This window comes from Caretta caretta, chromosome 16 (assembly GCF_965140235.1).
Source record: "Caretta caretta isolate rCarCar2 chromosome 16, rCarCar1.hap1, whole genome shotgun sequence".
Classification (NCBI taxonomy): Eukaryota; Metazoa; Chordata; order Testudines; family Cheloniidae; genus Caretta; species Caretta caretta.
In genome coordinates, this window is record NC_134221.1 from 962,943 (window position 1) to 983,151 (window position 20,209).

The following is a 20,209-nucleotide window of genomic DNA, read 5'->3' on the forward strand; positions in this document are numbered from 1 at the left end:
AATTGCATTTGACAAATCTGTGATTAGGTTGTTTTTTTTTAATTGTTCAGTAAATGTTTTTACTCTCATCTCTGCAGAGAGCAGAGCTACTAAGGGATGGTGGAGAGGTTTACATAGAGCTGATTAGTTAATTGGTTTTTTTGAGTGCATTTGCTGAGCACAGACACCACACTAATTCATAGTATGGATTGTTCTCTCCCAGGCAGGGGGACAGGTCAGACTGCACATACATTGTGCTGAATGGTCGACTTCGTTCTGTCATTAGGATGGATGATGGGAAAAAACAACTGACTGGTGAATATGGGCGAGGAGACCTAATCGGGGTGGTAAGAACCAGCTTTAGAATTTACTTGCTAAACTTTCTAGAAAACTCTGGCTTTTTGAACAAAACAAACAAATGCGTTAATAGGTCTGATCGTAACAGCTTGCTGGTCCTGGCTTGTGCGAGTGAGGCTGTCAGCTGTCTGAAAGGGAGGAAGCTGCTGCTACCAGCAGGCTCTATGGCAGGATAGTACATATGTAGGCTGCTCATAGACTTTTCAATTTGCTACTATCCTGTTTTGCTTCTGACAGCGTAAAGGGTACGGCGCGTGCACTGTGCCGATTTCTTTCAATCAGTGTCATTTGGAATTGAAAGAGCTGGTTTGATGTTAGCGTATATCCACGTCAGGCTACTTTCTCTCCCACATGCCTCTGTTCATTGCTTGCGCTTAGTACCCAGGTTAAAATATGAAAAGGACGTCCAGCAGAGCAGTGCAGGCACTTTGCCTATCTTAAACGTAAACCAAGGGGCCCTCTGAATGCTGAGGCTTCAATTCAAACCCTCTCCTGTTTGTTCGGGCTGTTGAGGACTAACAGTTGGGTCTATAAATAGATGTGCTAATGCAACATACCATTAGGAGGCCTGCCAAATGGGAGTTCCGTTGAGACACAGAACGATCAAATGATATTACAACATCTTATTTGCACTAGTTAAAGGCAATAGTGGCAGCATGCAGGCAGCAGGTTAATGAGGATAACCTAGTGGGTATTGGGACTGCAGGTGGGAAACACTTGTTGCAAAGTATAGTGTAGCGAGGAGGCGTGGCCTTCCGCAGAGGTGGATGCAGAGGGAATGCCACAAGCCGCCTGGTGGGCGGAGCCAGGATGACCATGACCTGCATACCAGAACAGAGGGCGGGACTGGAAGAGGAAGTATAAAAGGCTGGCCCAGCAGCTCAGTTGAGAGGGAGCCGCCAAGGGAGACAGACATTTCTTTCCTGCTGCTGGAGCGGGATGCTGAGGAGAACCACGGCTTCCCCGAGGGCCTGCATGAGCTCCCAGAGAGCCCTGCCACTCCTGATGCTGAGTAGCTGCTACTGCTACCCTGGGCGATATATCCCAGGGAGACTGAGGCTGCAGGTACACCCAAGAGGCAGAGTAGGAAGCAGCTCAGGGAAACTGTCTGGTCGAGAGCTGGTCTGATACAGGATCAGCGTGTTGCGGGCAGATCCCCACTTACCCAGTGGTGAACCACTGTGCCACTGTTAGGGACCTGGGCTGGGACGTGATGGAGTTGGGCAGGCCACGTCCCCTTACTATCCCACCCCTGAGTGGCAGTATTCCCCCTCCTTAGGCCGGGAGGCCTATGCTCCTCAGACATCTCTGCCGGAGCCCCGTAGACTGTGCTTGGTGCTCGCCCCTACTGGATCCCCCCTAGACAGCATGGGTAGCTGTAGTGAGGTTATGGAGTTCCAGCAGTAAGTGCAGAGTCAGAAAGAGAGAGAGAACAGAAGTTGGTGGAGGTCTTGCTACAATGGCTGTGACCCCCACCTCTGGAATTGCAATACTTGATGATCACTGAGAGCAGTGTTACTTTTGGCTCAACAGTGCTGTTGACTTCAAGACTTTATCTGATGAAGGCATGATGCCAACTCACAGTGTTACATGTCATGTATGTGGCAACCTTTTCCACTAAGCACTCTGTCAAATCTTTTTTCCTTTGGGAGATCGCAGTGAAGCTTGTTTTCATCCATCCTGGAGATGGCAAAAGCATATATTCCTCTTCAAGTGATGGTTTGTAACATGGCACACATTCACCGCTGCGGGGCCTCCTGCTAGTCGTACATGAATTAGCTTGATTCCAGCCTTGGAGCGCCTCCTTCTGGCCAGTGTCTCTCTACTGGTACTTGCTTCCTGTTAATCTCCACCACTGACCCCACATCCCTCACTGGCCTGCGGTTCCCCTTCTCCTAGGTATTGCCCCACAGCAGTGCTCCCACACTTGGGGTCCTCCCCTCCCCAGGGAACCGTGGTCCCCTAAGCCCACCTCGCCTCAGTGATCCACTGCCAGTCTTCATCTAACCCTTTCCATCGGGCAAACTGCAGTCTGAAGTGGCCACTCATCATGAGCCAGGGGGTTGGACCTGCTGTCTCTTCCTTCTCTGGCTGTTTCCACACAGCCCCAGGACCTCCTCAGGCCATGGAAGCAATGCCTCAGCCTGGGAGTTCATCAGGCTGGAGCTCCTCAGCTTCTCCCACTCCTCCCAGCACTGCTCTGTCCAAGGTACCCTGTTCTGCTTGCAGGCAGCCAGTCTTTCTCTCTCCAAGGCTGGAGAGAGACTGGCCGCCTTCTGGCCCTGCAGCCCTTTTATAAGGTCCAGCCTGGCCCTGGTTGGCTGCATCCCAGCCTTCTTTGATTGGCTTCCAGCCCCAGCCCTCTCCAAGGGCTGGCTTTTAACCTTTACTGAACTGGAGCGAGGTGACCGCCCCTCTACATGATTCCCATATGGATTCCAAATGTGGATGCGCATGCATGCCATGTGCTGGAGCCGGAAGGTTTTTATAGCAGTGCCCTTTGACCTGCATGTGTGTTCCCCTCCCCAGTGTGTTTGCAGCTGAGGCTATAATAGGCCATGTGGGTTGATGCCGCTCCACTTCCCTCTTACTGCCGCATGGTTGGAGTCGGAGCCCCTGTTCCTCCTTACTTGTAGCTCCACTAAGAGGGTACTCTTTGCCCTTTCATCTGTACATAGTTGAAAATAGTTGTCTTTTTATCTTGATGGATGTTTTTCCTTGCAGTTCATAGAGTTAGTTTAGTTTTTTCTCTGTTTGGGGGACAGCTCTCCTCCCATCCCTATCTGGGGACTGTGCCCTGTCAGCCTGGGTTCAAGAACTGTGCATCCTGCCTGCATTTGTTTTCAGTGAGCAACAAGCACCATCACTGCTTGTATTGCATGTCGCCACCCATTGCAGCATTTGCAAAGCAGTCCTGCCCACCGGTGCTCAAACCCCCAACTTCCTGGGACCTTTAACTTAGATAGCGCCACACTCACAAAACCATCCTTCGAGCCCATTGCCACATGCTCTCTCTCCCACCTCTCCATGAAGGTAATCTTCTTAGTCGCCATTATCTTGGCAAGACGGGTCAGTGAACTGGCAGCCATAAAGCTGACAACTTCCGCCCCCCCAGTCTTCCACAAAGATAACGTTTAGCTGCGGCTGCACCCAAAATTCCTCCTGAAGGTGGTGTCAGAATCCCACCTGAATCAGTGCATTCACCTTCCGGTCTTCTATCTTGAACCCCATGCCTCTCATGTGGACAGAACACTACATTCCCTCAATGTCTGATGTACGCTGATGTTCTACCAACAATGCACCCATGCCTTTCAAGTATTGTCAAGACTCTTTATTGCCATTGTCATAGCAAAGGACAAGCCCTTTCCTTGCAGTGAGTCTCCAATTTGATCTCTGGGTGCATCCATAAATATTACACACATGCTGACATCCCTCCACTGGCTGGAGTCATGGTGTACGCGAGCCTCGCAGCTACATCTGACTGCCTTGCAGATGTACCGTTGAAAGACATCTGCCACACAGTAACGTGGTGCTCCATTCACATCTTCACGTCTCACTACACCATCGCCCTGGTGGCAGCTGCAGGTCATAGAATATCAGGGTTGGAAGAGACCTCAGCAGGTCATCTAGTCCAATCCCCTGCTCAAAGCAGGACCAACTCCAACTAAATCATCCCAGCTAGGGCTTTGTCAAGTCGCACAGATGCAGCCATAGGCCACGCTGTACTACTTATCTCGCTTCCTCGCATGTCCTCGCACCCACCTCCACACTGATCACTGCTCGCAATTCAAAACCCATGTTTGGAATCCGTATAGGAACTATCACTCGAAGAAGAGGAGGTTACTCATCTGTAACTAGAGGCTCTTCCAGTTGAGGCTCTTTGAGGTGTCTACTCACATGACCTATTGTAGCCTCGGTTGCAAATACAAGGGGGACGCACAATGCACATGCAGGTTGATGGGCACTGCTACAAAAATCTTCTGGCTCTGACACATGGCATGCTTCTATACCCACGTTTGGAATCCAAATATGGACCACACATGTTGAAGAATCTTGAGTTACAGGTAGTAACCTCCTCTTTTGGTAAGACTGAGGTCTCTGACTAATTGTACCTAATTCTGTGAAGAATAAGCTCAAAGACCTCAGGAATAAGTCTTGGTCAATTGCAATAGAAGTTATAAATAAAAATAGGTGCATCAATTTTCCTGCTGTCTTCCAACACTTTTGGTACAGAAATTTGAATGTCAAACTTATGAATGTTCAACTTTAGAGATGAAAAGAACTGAGCCGAATTCTGGTTTTCTGAAAAGTACTTTGAGTGATGATGGGTTGGATACCTTAAACCCAGAAACTTTCTGCCCAGAAGTGAGCAATGCCAGGTTCGGCAGCACATTTTGTGCTGGCTCAAATAATGTTTGCTCTTTTGGTGAGAAGTGAAAGAAGTTGATTACAATGGGGAGTCCAGCACATATTTGCTATAACAGTGCCAAATTTGCTGATGAATGTCTGCACAGCTACAGAAATATTTGTATCCACATTGCAAGGCACTTTTCTGGATCCATTTGGTGCCAGGAGTCATTCAAGGACTTTTGTGATTTTGTGTATGTCATCCACTCCTTCCTGCCCACATTTTCCAGAACCCACTGACGCATGCTGCCATTTGTTGAATGAATCTTGATGCTCTGGCCATCTTTACAAATCCCCCTCCAAGCATTAGATGGAGTGCTGAGAATATTGCAACATTTCTTTGCAGAGGACATCAGCACAACTTTATTTTCCCTTTCTTAAAAGGCTTGCTTATCCCTGTTCCAGAAGATCCTTGTGATGCTGAGAAGGCTGATGTAATCTTGGGGCAGAAGATAAACAATTGGGGGAATCAAGTGAAAAGAATGAAAAAACCTGAGAATTCTAGGTGCCATCAGGAAGCAGACATATGCAATTTGGATAGTTGTTCCAAAGGGGAGTATGTGGTAATCTGCACTGCAGGCACTGGATAAAATGATTAGCATAACTTGCATATTTTGTTTAATGCCTTTATTCGGATAATCTCAAAAGACTTTTAAAACATGAAGCATCAGAGATAGGTAAGTATTATCCCCATTTTACAGAAGGATAATTTGAAACATGGAGGGGTTATGGCTTGCCTAGGTTGCTTGTTAGTGGTAAGGGTGCGAGCTCCCTGCTCACTATGATGTCCAGTAGACCAAACTCGTGGCCACTCAAAATTTGAGCCATTCCTTAAATTGACAGAATTATAGATGCAGCTGAACACTGCTGATTCAGGAGGGTATGAACAGATCAGAAACTGCCAAATTTGTTAACCTTATGTTAGGATTTGTATAGGCTGAGCATGTCAGTCATATGAAAGAAACACTTAACCAGCTCACTGGGGCTCTCTTTGAGAGACGCTGGCTGGCACTGATGGCATTTTGAAGGATCCTTCTTCATTAATGAAGCTCTGGAACTGCATCAACTGCTGTCGTTGAAGCTTGTCTCAAAAATTCCATGGTCTGACTCCATGTGTTGATGAACTATGGTTTGACTGATTTGTGAGCTCTCCTAATCTGTTCAGTGTGCAGCATTTGTTCAAGAAGACACTTCTTAATGATTAGGACAATGAATTTAATTGCTATATTTTCATACTGTTCGCTTATCACAGTGCTATGAACCAAAGGGTAGGGTGGATCTATAGTAGCATCACAGGATGAAGTCTGCTAATCTCCCTGTGACATCAACTAAGTGTCCCCCAAGATGTAAGTTAAAATAATGGGGGTCTTGGTAAAACAAAGGAACTCATGCTTATGCTCAAATAAATTGGTTAGTCTCTAAGGTGCCACAAGTCCTCCTTTTCTTTTTGCGGATACAGACTAACACTGCTGCTGCTCTGCAACCTGACTAACTAGTATCTATCTAAATACAATATGAGAGAAAATTTAAAAAAAATTCCCAAAAAGATGATATAAGAAGCTGTACTACTACTATTTACTAACGATTGAAACTAACACTAATACTGTGACTATTAATAAGAAAAGAGGATAAAGCTGAAGAAAACCCAGCAGGGCAGCCACCGTCGCTCCATTTCAGGCTGGGGCAGTTGAGAAGGAAATGAAGGGTGGTTCTATATAACAATGGCATGGGGCACAAGACTGACTGACCTGCACGTGCGGGCCGAACAGACACTGCTATGAGAAATCTCCGATCCAAGGTGCAGGGGGCACTTGCGTACCTAGAGTGGAGCACAGGTAGGGACACTATTTGAAGAAAGGTTTCAGAGTAACAGCTGTGTTAGTCTGAATTCGCAAAAAGAAAAGGAGGACTTGTGGCACCTTAGAGACTAACCAATTTATTTGAGCATAAGCTTTCGTGAGCTATAGCTCACTTCATTGGATGCATACTGTGGAAACTGCAGAAGACATTATATACACAGAGACCATGAAACAATACCTCCTCCCACCCCACTCTCCTGCTGGTAATAGCTTATCTAAAGTGATCACTCTCTTTACAATGTGTATGATAATCAAGGTGGGCCATTTCCAGCACAAATCCAGGTTTTCTCACCCCCCACCCCCATACACACACAAACTCACTCTCCTGCTGGTAATAGTTCATCCAAAGTGACCACTCTCCCACTTTGGATGAACTATTACCAGCAGGAGAGTGAGTTTGTGTGTGTGTGTTTGGGGGTGGGGGGGTGAGAGAACCTGGATTTGTGCTGGAAATGGCCCACCTTGATTATCATACGCATTGTAAAGAGAGTGGTCAATTTGGATGGGCTATTAGCAGCAGGAGAGTGTGTTTGTGTGTGGGGGGGCGGAGGGTGAGAGAACCTGGATTTGTGTTGGAAATGGCCCAACTTGATTATCATACACATTGTAAGGAGAGTGATCACTTTAGATAAGCTATTACCAGCAGGAGAGTGGGGTGGGAGGAGGTATTGTTTCATGGTCTCTGTGTATATAATGTCTTCTGCAGTTTCCACAGTATGCATCCGATGAAGTGAGCTGTAGCTCACGAAAGCTTATGCTCAAATAAATTGGTTAGTCTCTAAGGTGCCACAAGTACTCCTTTTCTTTTATTTGAAGAAACTGAATTATGAAGTAAGTCTACAGTATCTGTCCACATTATCAGAGAAAGACAGAAGTAAAAGCTTGTTCTTGACAGGTTTTTCCAGTTTGGGGGTTGTTCTGCACATTGTTTCTATTTCTTCACTTCTTCGGTCACCCTATAGCTTCCTTCCAACAAGAGAGGAGGAAGGCACAGCCCACTTGTAAGATATATGCTGCTCTTTCATATTGCTCCCATCCCCTTCTGACCTAACATATAAGGCAACAGTTCTGATCTCCAGAGGTTGTTTCCCCCTTAAACCGCCAGGCCAACCACCACGATCTTTAAAATGCCATTAAATTCACCTTCATAGATGGAGCATATTATCATCTTGCTTTAGTGCTGGTTTTGTTATTTTTGTGAACACTGGACTAGATGAAATCTGCATTTATATGGCACAACTTGCTCAACCTGTCAAGTGTCACAACAGTTGTTTTTTCAAATACTTTTCCAAGACTTCTACAAACCTTGGCATTCAAGTACATTTTCACAGCAGGTTAAAAAAGTTTTCACAGCTTTTAGGATTAAAAATTCACTGTATCTCTTAGAAAAACTACTCTGGATCCTTTACACCTATTGTTTCTTTCCATCCCAATAAATTAAAACAAACAAAAAAACCCCCACTTTGCTTAAGGCATCAAATCATTTTGTGCAGCCTCTATGGACAGCAAAAAACATTAAATAGAACACTAATTTCAGAACTGTCCTAAATTGGACAACAAATCATGAAGCTGTGGTCAGTTTACCAGATGTCCACAGCCAAAAGAAGGAAAGAAAGCTACCTATTTTCAGATGGCAGGAGTTCAAAAGAGTGACATTGCATCAATACACAAACAAAATTATTATGGCAAATGTAAAAAACTATCACAATTTGAAATATTTTTCCCCCTGAGAAAAGTCAAGTCTTGACCAAACTAAAAAAGTCATAAGGATATGAGTTTTATGTGATCATCATCATCAATAAAAGATTCTTTTAAGTCCATGCATCCGATGAAGTGAGCTGTAGCTCACGAAAACTAGTTAGTTAGTTCTTTACTGGGAGGTTATACCCAGTTCTCCTGGCTTCAAACCTTGTCTGGCGTGCCAGGAGGTGATCCCACTTCTGCTGCATCCAGTACCTTAGGGAATCGCATTTTGCCCAGAAGTGCAACTTTTATGTGGCGCTGAAATCAAGAGTCAGAAAAAACAGAGAGATGAAGTTTTGTCTCCTCATGATGGAGAGCTCTCTATGCCTGGCTTCTGACCCAGGCCAAGGGACCCCGCTCTGTACTCCGGTCTGTGTGAAAGTCTGCTGCCTCCATGACCTTGAAGCCCCATACCTCTGGGGCATCTAAGAGGAGAACACAGGACTCCTCACATAAGCCTCAAAGGAATGTGCCCCTAGCTCACCAGCTAGAGAATCTACCTCTTAAAAAGCTGAGGTCATTGGTATCTTTAGCTACCCCAGTGCCACCAGCTCTCCAATCAGGTACCCACGAGTCCCCTCAGGTACCCAGGGCTATGGCAAGACCAAAAGTTGGTAAAGCTTCGGGCCAGAGAGATCATTGGTACCATGGATCAATAGTACCATAGAGGAATGGATCCAGGGAGCCCAAAGAGTCTTTCTCTGCTTCCTTGGTACCGATGAAGCCTGCTCTAACTGCACTTCCCTTGGGGCAGACGAGACCTTTGGTACCGTCAGCAACTGTGCTTCCCTCCAAGCGCCTGAGACCATGATCACCTTCGTGAAGAGTACAGACTTGGTACTGATAACACTCTTGGTACCACAGGAGTTCTGTTTCCACTGGGACGTGGCTGTATCTGATATGCTGATTCTCCGACGTGCTGTTGGTACTAAGAATGTCGAGATCACCTGAAGTTCAGCCAGTACCGATGCTCCACCATTCTAGGGTGGGCTTGAGGAAGAGGATTCTGATGAAGACCTTGCCTTGGTGTCTCAAGTGTCAGTTCAGGGTTCTCCCTCTCACTGCTATACTGGCCCCTTTCCAGAAGCCTCTGCTGAAGCTGCAACTTCTTATGGTGCACAAATTGCCACTGATGCCTTGCTGGTATGAGTGCCCTTAGGTGCCTCCTCCTATGGCTTATGCATCTCCTCCTTGGCCATATTGGGACCGTGGGGCAGCTTACTGTGAACAGTTTTCCAGAGCCTCCCGCACAGAGGAATCCTTTGAGGAGCAGGAAGCTAGAGCTGATGAAGAGGTTTCTCCTATAGCCAACATCTCTTTATCTCTGAATGAAGCAGTCATTCCTCCTCCTCCATCCCTGATGGATGATTTTAAGCACTTCCAAGATCTGATCAAGAGAGTTGCAGACTCCTTGAAAAGTCCTCTTGAGGTGAAAGAGCCTCATCATAAGCTGCTTGATATCCCTCACTTGCCCTGTGTGTTAAAGAGGCTCTGCTGGACCCAGTGAAGATCATCTGGCACACCCACACTTCTGTTCTGCCTAACTGCAAGAGAGCGGATAAGAAGTATTGTTTCCCAGCAAAGGATTCAAAATTTTTGTTTTCCCATCCCTCACTTAACTCCTTGGTAGTTGATGCAGTTAATAAATGTGGAAGACAGTACTATGCTAAAACCACATCTCAATAAAAAGACCATAAGCATCTAGATTTACTGAGGAGGAAATCTTCTTATTCCTCAGCCTCCTTACAATTTAGAATTGCCAGTTATCAAGCATTAATGGCAAAGCACAATCACATGGATTATACCAAACTGAGCTCTTTCATGGACACCTATCGACAGAGCCCAGGCAGCGGTTCCAGGCAATCGCTGTAGGAGGCCGTCGACTTGCCAGAGCAGCCCCATGAGCCTCCCCTGACACAACTGATACTGCTGCCTGTTCAATTGCGACAGCAGCAGTTGTGGGAAAGGCTCCCTGACTCCGACTCTCTGGAGCCCCAGAAGAAGTCCGAAGTACGGTAGAGGATCTTCTCTTGATGGAGCTACGTTTGCAGATAGCACGGACGAGTCTCTGCGAACATTAAAAGACTCAAGAGCTACTTTATGTTCTCTTGGTATTTACACACCTGCTTAGAAGAGAAAGCTCAGCAAGTCAAATGGCCCAGACATCCCACATTGCCCAATTCTTTACCTCCCAGAGGTTGTATTAACCACAACAAAAGAGGCAGAGATTCCAAAGAAGGAAACAGCCTCCCACCTCGCGCCCGTCCACCTCCAAGCAGCGATTTTGACAGATTGGTCGAGAGCTTGAATTGCCATCTTCATCCTCTTTAGCTGCACTGATTCTCCAGCCTTCCTCTCTTTGGCAACCACCTTCACCACTTCAGGCGTGCTTGGGAGTCAATCACTATGAAAAAGTGGGTTATGGAGATTATCTCCATAGGATACACCATCTACTTCACTACACTTCCACCAACAACCCCTCCCTTTCCTGCCTCTCTCAAGGGATCCCTCTCATGAGAGTTTGCTTTGTCAAGAAATAGACAATCTTTTACGCTTGGGAGCTATAGAACCAGTTTCCATGCAGAACAGAGGGAAGGGGTTTTATTCAAAGTACTTCCTGGTGCCAAAAAAATAGTGGAGGTTGGAGAGACTTATCCTAGATTTAAGGCTACTCAATGCCAAGGAGGAGCAAGATCCCCCTCCCTCTGTGCCAAGGCTGTCAAGTTTTGGAATTGGTGCATATAAAACTGGATTATCATCACAGGCCTATCTCTCCGGATAATATACCTGCCTACTGTATTTTTCACTCCATGCATCTGATGAAGTGGGTTTTAGCTCATGAAAGCTTATGCCCAAATAAATTTGTTAGTCTCTAAGGTGTTACAAGGACTCCTCGTTGTTTTTGCTGATACAGACTAACACGGCTACCCCTCTGAAACCAGTCAAATGAAAGAGTCCCCCATTCAGTTACATCATGTAATGGCAGATAGCTAAAAAGTTACAAGTTTTTAAAGTGCTTATATACCAATGCTTGAAGTCTAAATAAGATGGGTGAACTAGAGTGCCTCATATTAAATGAGGTTATTGATATAATAGGCATCACAGAAACTTGGTGGAATGAGGATAATCAACGGGACACAGTAATATCAGGGTACAAAATATATCGGAAGGATAGAACAGGTCGTGCTGGTGGGGGAGTGGCACTGTATGTGAAAGAAAGTGTAGAATCAAGTGAAGTAAAAAATCTTAAATGAACCCAGCTATACCATAAAGAAAAGGAGTACTTTTGGCACCTTAGAGACTAACCAATTTATTTGAGCATAAGCTTTCATGAGCTACAGCTCACTTCATCGGATGCATACTCTGGAAAATATAGAAGATGTTCTTATACATACAAACCATGAAAAAATGGTGTTTACCCATTTTTTCATGGTTTGTATGTATAAGAACATCTTCTGTATTTTCCACAGTATGCATCCGATGAAGTGAGCTGTAGCTCATGAAAGCTTATGCTCAAATAAATTGGTTAGTCTCTAAGGTGCCACAAGTCCTCCTTTTCTTTTTGCGAATACAGACTAACACGGCTGTTACTCTGAAAACTATACGATAGAATCTCTATGGATAGTAATTCCATGCTCGAATAATATAGCAGTAGGGATATATTACCGACCACCTGACCAGGATGTGATAGTGACTGTGAAATGCTCAGGGAGATTAGAGAGGCTATCAGGACAGGATGCAGAAAGTTTTTTGACACCTTAAATGACTGCTTCTTGGAGCAACTAGCCTGGAACCCACAAGAGGAGAGGCAATTCTTGATTTAGTCTGAAGTGGAGCACAGGATCTGGTCCAAGCGGTGAATATAGCTGGACCGCTTGGTAATAGTGACCATAATATAATTAAATGTAACATCCCTGGGGTGGGAAAAAACACCACAGCAGCCCAACACTGTAGCATTTAATTTCAGAAAGAGGGTGTCGGTTCCCTCCCCACTCTGGGGTACCGATGTGGGGACCCGCATGAAAGACCCCCTAAGCTTATATTCCACCAGCTTAGGTTAAAAACTTCCCCAAGGCACAAATTCCTTTCCTTGTCTTTGGGATGGTATTACTCCCACCACAAAGTGATTTAAACAAACGTTCAGGGAGGGGCCAATTGGAGCCCTATCCCCGCTTCCCCCTAAATATCCCCCCGAGCCCCTTCACCCTCTTTCCTAGGATGGCTTGAGAATAATATATCAACCAATATGTTAACAAACTGAGGACAGACCAAATCCCTGGTTTTTAGGACACTGAAAATCAATCAGGTTCTTGAAAGAAGAATTTTATTTAAAAAAAAAAAAGTAAAAATCACACCTGCAAAATTAGAATGGAAGATAACTTTACAAGGTAAATAAAAAGATTTAAAACATAGAGGATTCCCCTCTGACTCTGCTTCCCAGTTACAAAACAGGAATAAAATTATCTCTTATCATAGGGAAAATTCACAAGCTAAAACAAAAGATAATCTAATGTATTTCCTTGCTATTACTTACAATTTCTGTAATTTTAGATGTATCATTTCAGGATCTTTTTAGGAGCTGGGTTACCTGCTTGGTCTCTGTTTTTGGTTCCCTCTCAGGACAAAGAGAAAGAGAGCACAAACAAAACCTTCCCCCCAGCCCCCCAGATTTGAAAGTATCTTCTTTCCCCATTGGTCCTTCTGGTCAGGTGCCAGCTAGGTTAATTGAACTGATTAACCCCTTACAGTTAAGTGACTCTGTACCTCTGCCCAGGAGGGATTTGGTGTTACTGCATAAATAAAGGTTGTTACCCCTCCCTTTATATTTATGACAGAGGGAGTACAGAAAAATGAGGAAGTTAGTTAAACAAAAATTAAAAGGTACAGTGCCAAAAGTGAAATCCCTGCAAGTGGCATGGAATCTTTTAAAAGACACCATAATAGAGGCTCAACTTAAATATATACCCCAAATTAAAAAAAATATAGTAAGAGAACCAAAAACGTGCCACTGTGGCTAAACAACAAAGTAAAAGAAACAGCAAGAGACAAAAAGGCATCCTTTAAAAAGTGGAAGTTAAATCCTATTGAAGAAAACAGAAAGGAGCATAAACTCTGGCAAGTGAAGTGCAAAAATATTATCAGGAAGGCCAAAAAAGAAGTTGAAGAAAGCTTGCCAAAGACTCAAAAAGTAATATCAAACATTTTTCCAAGTACATCAGAAGCAGGAAGCCTGCTAAACAATCAGTGGGGACACTAGATGGTCGAGATGCTAAAGGAGCACTGAAGGACGATAAGGCCTTTGCAGAGAAACTAAATGAATTCTTTTCATCAGTCTTCATGGCTGAGGATGTGAGGGAGGTTCCCAAACCTGAGCCATTCTTTCTAGGTGACAAATCTGAGGAACTGTCCCAGATTGAGGTGTCATTAGAGGTGGTTTTGGAACAAATTGATAAACTAAACAGTAATAAGTCACCAGGATAGTTCTCTGAAAACATCCACTCAGTGTGCAGTGTGAAGGAACAGAAATGGACACCATGTAGAGTCAAGCACGAGGGTTTATTACCATAGCACTGGCGGATTGTCACTTTGCTTATTAGGCTCAGTGAGACACTGCTAAACAATTGATTATGATAGATTGTATAGGGTGCTCATGGGTGGAGAGAAGCGATTACATAATGGCTCCGCCCATGGCTGAGGTTAACATGTTGCTAATACACAGGTGTTTCTCTCAAACTATTCCTATTGAAATTTGTAGGTTGAATCCTGATTTTGGGGTCCCTAGGAATGAGGTAGCTCTTCCGGTTGGCAAACAGGTACATTCCTGGGGGGGGGGGGGGCGTAAAAGCAAAAAGACATTGAAAAGTACATGGCAATAGAAATTGTTTTTAGGGTTCACCATTGTGTTTCTGAGAACTAGGGTTGGCATCTGTGAAGGGGGAGGATGTCATATCTCATACTGACATGTTGGGCCTCTCCCTTAACTCTAATAGGCATTTGAGGAGGGTGTTCGCTATCTCCTTCCTGTACCGGGAGTACACTTTGAGGCCCTACTCAGTGCTTTGTGTGTCTGTAACTCGATAAGAACACCCAATTACTACTCCCCATCTGGAGTTCTGCTGACTCCGCTTATTTAGTTGAAACAAAGTTGTCTCCTGTTTTTCTTAGCCATATATTGTTCATTGTTTGCTAGGCCCCAAACCAAGCTGTGGAATTTGGGCCTATTGGAAAAGTTCTTAACAGAGACTATGGCCAAGATCTTACATACACATTAATGGATTTTGGCCATTTACAGCGGCAGTCAAAAAAGCAAACAGAATGTTGGAAATCATTAAGAAAGGGATAGATAATAAGACAGAAAATATCCTGGGTGGGAAAGAGACCCCAGCATATTCCCTCAATGGAGCACCCCTCCAATAGACATGTTTGCCACAGAGTTAAATAAGAAATTTACCCAGTTTTGCGCGAGTGGCAGACTAGGTCATCAATCCCTGGGCAACTGTTTTCACTTTCATTGGTCATCAACTCTCTTGTATGCATTTCTCCGCTAATAGCCAAAATTACGCTCAAAATAAAGACAAAGCCAGAGTCATCCTAATATTTTTGACCTGGCCCAGGCAAATGTGGTTTCCTTATCTGATGCAACTGGCTGTTTTTTCTCTGATCACTCTTCACACTGCTCCTCATCTCTGCTCCCAGGATGGTGGGAAGATCCACCAATGGCCTCGTCACTACTGGATATACTGGACTACAACCTAACTCTAAAAGAGTGAGGGGGACTTTGATAGCAGCCTTCAACTACCTGAAGGGGGGGTTCCAAAAAGGAGGGAACTCGTCTGTTCTCAGTGGTGGCACATGCCAGAACAAGGAGCAATGGTCTCAAGTTGCAGTGGGGAAGATCTAGGTTGGATATTAGGAAAAACCATTTCACTAGGAGGGTGATGAAACACTGGAATGGGTTACCTAGGGAGGTGGTGGAACTTCCATCCTTAGAGATTTTTAAGCTCAGGCTTGACAAAACCCTGGATGGGAAGATTTAGTTGGTGTTGGTCCTGCTTTGAGCAGGGGATTGGACTATATGACCTCCTGAGGTCTCTTCCAACCCTAATATTCTATGATTCTAACTCTAAAAAGCTTGGAACTCTTGATGAGCTCTGTAAGAATCCATCTGGCAGCCTTCATGGTTTCCCATCCCCCTCTTAGAGGGTTATTCTGTCTTTGCCCACCCAACCACAGCGAGATTCCTCAGAGGGCTTGGGAGCCTCTATCCACAAGTCCAAGGCCCTACTCCAGTATGGGACTTCAGTCTGGTCCTTAAATGCTCACAAGAATCCCCCTCCCCCCCGTTTGAAATGATGGCTACCTGCTCACTGCTCCATTTGTCAATGAAAACTGCATTTCTGATAACCATGTTGGCGCAATGGGTTGGAGAAATAGGGGCCCTGATGACAGTATTTTTTTAAGGAAAAAGTCATGCTACGGTCCCACCCCAAATACTTACTTATAGAATTCAGGGCCAGAAGGGACCATCATGATCATCTAGTCTGACTTCCTGCACGTGCCACAGAACCTCACCCACCCACTCCTGTGATAGACCCCTAACCTCTGGGTGAGTTACTAAAGTCCTCAAATTATGATGCAAAGACTTCAAGTGACAGAGAATCCACCATTTACACTAATTTAAACCTGCAAGTAACCCATGTCCCATGCTGTAGAGGAAGGCAACTCCCCCCTCCCCCCCCCCGGCAGGGTCTGCCAATCTGACCCAGGGGGAAATTCCTTCCTGACCCCAAATATGGTGATGAGTTAGACCCTGAGTATGTGAGCAAGACCCATCAGCCAGGCACATGGGAAAGAATTCTCTGTAGTAACTCAAAGCCCTCCCTATCTAGTGTCCCATCTCTGGCCATTGGAGATATTTGCTGCTAGCAGTTGCAGATCGGCTAGATGCCATTGTAGGCAGTCTCATCATCCCCTCCCCTCCATAAACTTATCAAGTTCAGTCTTGAAGCCAGTTAGGTTTTTTGCTCCTACTGCTCCCCTTGGGAGGCTGTTCCAGAACTACACTCTTCTGATGGTTGGAACCCTTGATCTAATTTCAAGTCTAAACTTGTTCTTATGTCCACATCGGCACTTAAATAACTCCTCTCCCTCCCTGGTGTTTATCCCTCTGATGTATTTATAGAGAGCAATCATATTTGCCCTCAGCCTTCTTTTGGTTAGGCTAAACAATCCAAGCTCTTTAAATCTCCTCTCGTAGGTAGGTTTTCCATTCCTAGACAATCCTAGTAGCCCTTCTCTGTACCTGTTCCAGTTTGAGTTCATTTTTCTTAAATGTGGGAGAGCAGAATAGCACACAGCATTACAGATGAGGTCTTACCACTGCCTTGTATAGTGGTACTAACACTTCCCTGTTTCTACTGGAAATACCTTACTAAAGGTTTCTTCTGAGTTTCATGTTAACCAGCCCATTTACCTGCCTGTCTTCCACTCCACACTGCAGCTAGATAACCAGGAGGCACTGCTACACACCCTTGATGTTAGGAGAGCCCTGGCCTTCTATCTGGATAGGACAAAGTCCTTCAGAAAGACCCATAGTCAGTTTCGCTAGCAGATAAAGCAAAAGGGTCTGCAGTCTCTAACCAGAGGCGTTCCAAGTGGTTATCAACCTGCATTAACTCTTGCTACAAATATTGCAGTATTCAATCGCCTTTAAATATGTGCTCATTCTACAAGTTCCATTGCCACTTCTATGGCCTTTCCCGAGAGCGTGGCCATTATTGAGATCTGTAAAGCTGCTACTTGGGCATCTATATGTATGTTCACCAAACACGATGCTATAACTCAGTTTTGCTTCTGATACTGTGTTTGGCTCAGCTGGACTTTCCTCAGTACTAGACTTATTGGACAACAGGAACACAGTCCAAAACAGAGCTTGTGGGTACACCCAGGACCCCTCAGTCAAGTCCTTCTGGGGGGGCAGGGAGCTTAGACCCCAGCCCTGGGGTTCCCTGTGTTCCTCCACCCAGCCCCAAACTGAAACTAAACCCACCCAGCAGGTTCCCTGCTGCAGCCTCCGTCCACATTCCCGGGCAGAGGTGTTACCTCCCCCTCCCTCTCCTGGCTCAGGTGACAGGCTCTCAGGTCTCCCACCCCCAGGGCACATTCCCAGGTCAACACTCCCCCCTCCCTGCTGCGTCACATCGTCACATCTCTCCCCCCTTCGAGACTGAACTGAGCGGGGTCACTGTGACCAGTGACCTGGGGAAGTTCGGGGCCCCCTCTCCGGGACAGCGCATCTGCTATCAGGTTGGCGCTTCCCTTCACGTGGACCACGTCCATGTCATAATCCTGCAGGAGCAGGCTCCATCTCAGGAGCTTGGCGTTGGCTCCTTTCATCTGGTGCAGCCAGGTCAGGGGAGAGTGGTCGGTGTACACGGTGAAGTGTCGCCCGAAGAGATAGGGCTCTAGTTTCTTGAGGGCCCACACCATGGCCAGGCACTCCTTCTCGATGGCCGCATAGTGTTGCTCCCAGGGTAGTGACTTCTTGCTCAGGTACACGATGGGGTGTCTCTCCCCCTTTTCATCCTCCTGCATTAACACCGCCCCCAGTCCCGTGTCTGAGGTGACGGTGAACACCACAAAGGGCTTGTCAAAGTCTGGGTTTGCCAGAACTGGGCCACTGACCAGAGCCTCCTTCAGCGCCCGGAAAGCCTCCTGGCACTGCTCGGTCCAGACCACTTTGTCTGGCTTCCCCTTCTTGCATAGCTCAGTGATGGGGGTGGCGATGGCGCTAAAGTGGGGCACAAATCTTCGGTAGTATCCTGCCATCCCAATAAAGGCTTGGACCTGCTTTTTGGTGTGGGGAGCGGGCCAGTCTCTGATCACCTCCACCTTGGCTGGTTCCAGCTTTAGGCGGCCGCTCCCCACCCGATGGCCCAGGTAAGATACTTCAGCCATCCCCACCTTGCACTTCTCCGCTTTTACAGTCAGCCCAGCCCCCTGGAGTTGGTCCAGCACTTGTCTAACCTGGGACACGTGGTCCTCCCAGGTCTGGCTAAAGACACAGATGTCATCAATATACGCCACGGCAAAACTCTCCATCCCCCTCAGGAGCTGGTCCACTAGGCGCTGGAAGGTGGCCGGTGCTCCCTTGAGGCCGAAAGGCAGGGTCAGGAACTCATAGAGCCCCAGAGGGGTGATAAAGGCCGATTTCAGCTGGGCATCTGCATCCAGCGGCACTTGCCAGTAGCCCTTTGTAAGGTCCATGGTGGTAAGGTACCGAGCTCCTCCCAGCTTGCCTAGGAGCTCGTCCGGCCTGGGCATGGGGTAGGCATCCGATACAGTGATGGCATTGAGCTTCCGATAGTCCACACAGAACTGGACCGACCCGTCCTTTTTGGGGACCAGCACCACCGGCAAGGCCCAAGGGCTGGCCGATGGCTGGATCACCCCCAAAGCCAGCATGTCCCGGACCTCTCTTTCCAGGTCCTGAGCAGTTTTCCCTGTGACTCAGAAGGGGGAGCATCTTATTGGCGGGTGCGACCCTGTCTGCACCCAGGACAGTCAGATTAGTGCGTCCAGGCTGGTTGGAAAACAGCTGTCGGTACGGATGCAGCACCCCCCTGACCTCAGCTTGCTGGGCAGGGGTTAGCTGATCAGAGAGGGGAATTGTTTCCAGGGGGGAACCAGCTTCGGTCCCAGGGAATAGATCTACTAAAGGGTCATCTCCCTGCTCCTCCCACTGTCCACACACGGCCAACACCACATTCCCCCTGGCATAATATGGCTTCATCATATTCACATGGTACACCTGGCGGTGGTGCGCCCGGTTTGACAGCTCCACCACATAGTTTACCTCATTGAGCTGCTTGACGACCTTGAAAGGGCCCTCCCAGGCGGCCTGTAGTTTGTTCTTTCTCACGGGGATGAGAACCATCACCTGATCCCCGGTGGCGTAGGCACGGGCCCGCGCCGTGCGGTCATACCAGACCTTCTGCTTCCTCTGGGCTCTGGCCAGATTCTCCCTGGTCAGGCCCATGAGTTCAGCCAGTCTCTCTCGGAAGATCAGGACATACTCCACCACTGACTCTCCATCGGGAGTGGCCTTCCCCTCCCACTCGTCTCTCATCAGGTCCAGGGGGCCCCTCACCCTCCTTCCATATAACAGTTCGAAAGGCAAAAATCCGGTAGACTCCTGGGGCACCTCCCTGTACGCGAACAGCAGGTGAGGTAAGTACTTGTCCCAATCCTGCGGGTGCTGGTTCATAAAGGTTTTCAGCATCATCTTTAGCGTCCTGTTAAACGTCTCCACCAGCCCATTGGACTGGGGGTGATAAGCTGAGGCCCAGTCGTGCCGGACCCCACATTTCTCCCACAAGCAACGGAGCAGGGCCGACATGAAGTTGGAGCCTTGGTCTGTCAAGACTTCCTTGGGGAACCCCACTCGGCTGAAAATGGTCAGGAGCGCATCTGCCACGGTGTCTGCTTCAATGGAAGCTAAGGGCACTGCCTCGGGGTAGCGGGTGGCAAAATCTACCACCACCAGAATGTATTTCTTCCCCGACTGGGTCGTCTTGCTGAGAGGCCCCACGATGTCCATGGCCACCTTCTGGAAAGGCTCCTCTATGATGGGCAAAGGTCTCAAAGCCGCTTTCCCCTTGTCCCGGGCCTTCCCCACCCTCTGACAGGGGTCACAGGATCGGCAATACTGCCGGACCGTGGTAAAGACCCCGGGCCAGTAAAAGTTCTGTAGCAACCTCTGCCGGGTGCGCTGGATTCCCTGGTGCCCTGCGAGGGGGATGTCATGGGCCAGGTACAGGAGCTTGCAGCGATATTTCTGGGGGACCACCAGCTGCCTCCTGATC

General features: G+C 47.0%; 1 protein-coding gene across 5 annotated transcripts in view; it reads left to right on the forward strand.

Annotated features, from left to right (window-relative positions):
- PNPLA7 (patatin like domain 7, lysophospholipase) overlaps positions 1-20,209 on the forward strand; it is a 437,365-nt gene that overhangs the window by 161,398 nt on the left and 255,758 nt on the right. For all 5 annotated transcript variants that reach the window (XR_012665266.1, XM_048823395.2, XM_048823397.2 and 2 more), the window contains one exon: positions 203-326. Coding sequence is in view for 4 of the 5 variants with exons in the window: in XM_048823395.2 (XP_048679352.2) it covers positions 203-326 (124 nt within the window). In the remaining variant the exon portion in view is untranslated. The remainder of the gene's footprint in view (positions 1-202; positions 327-20,209) is intronic.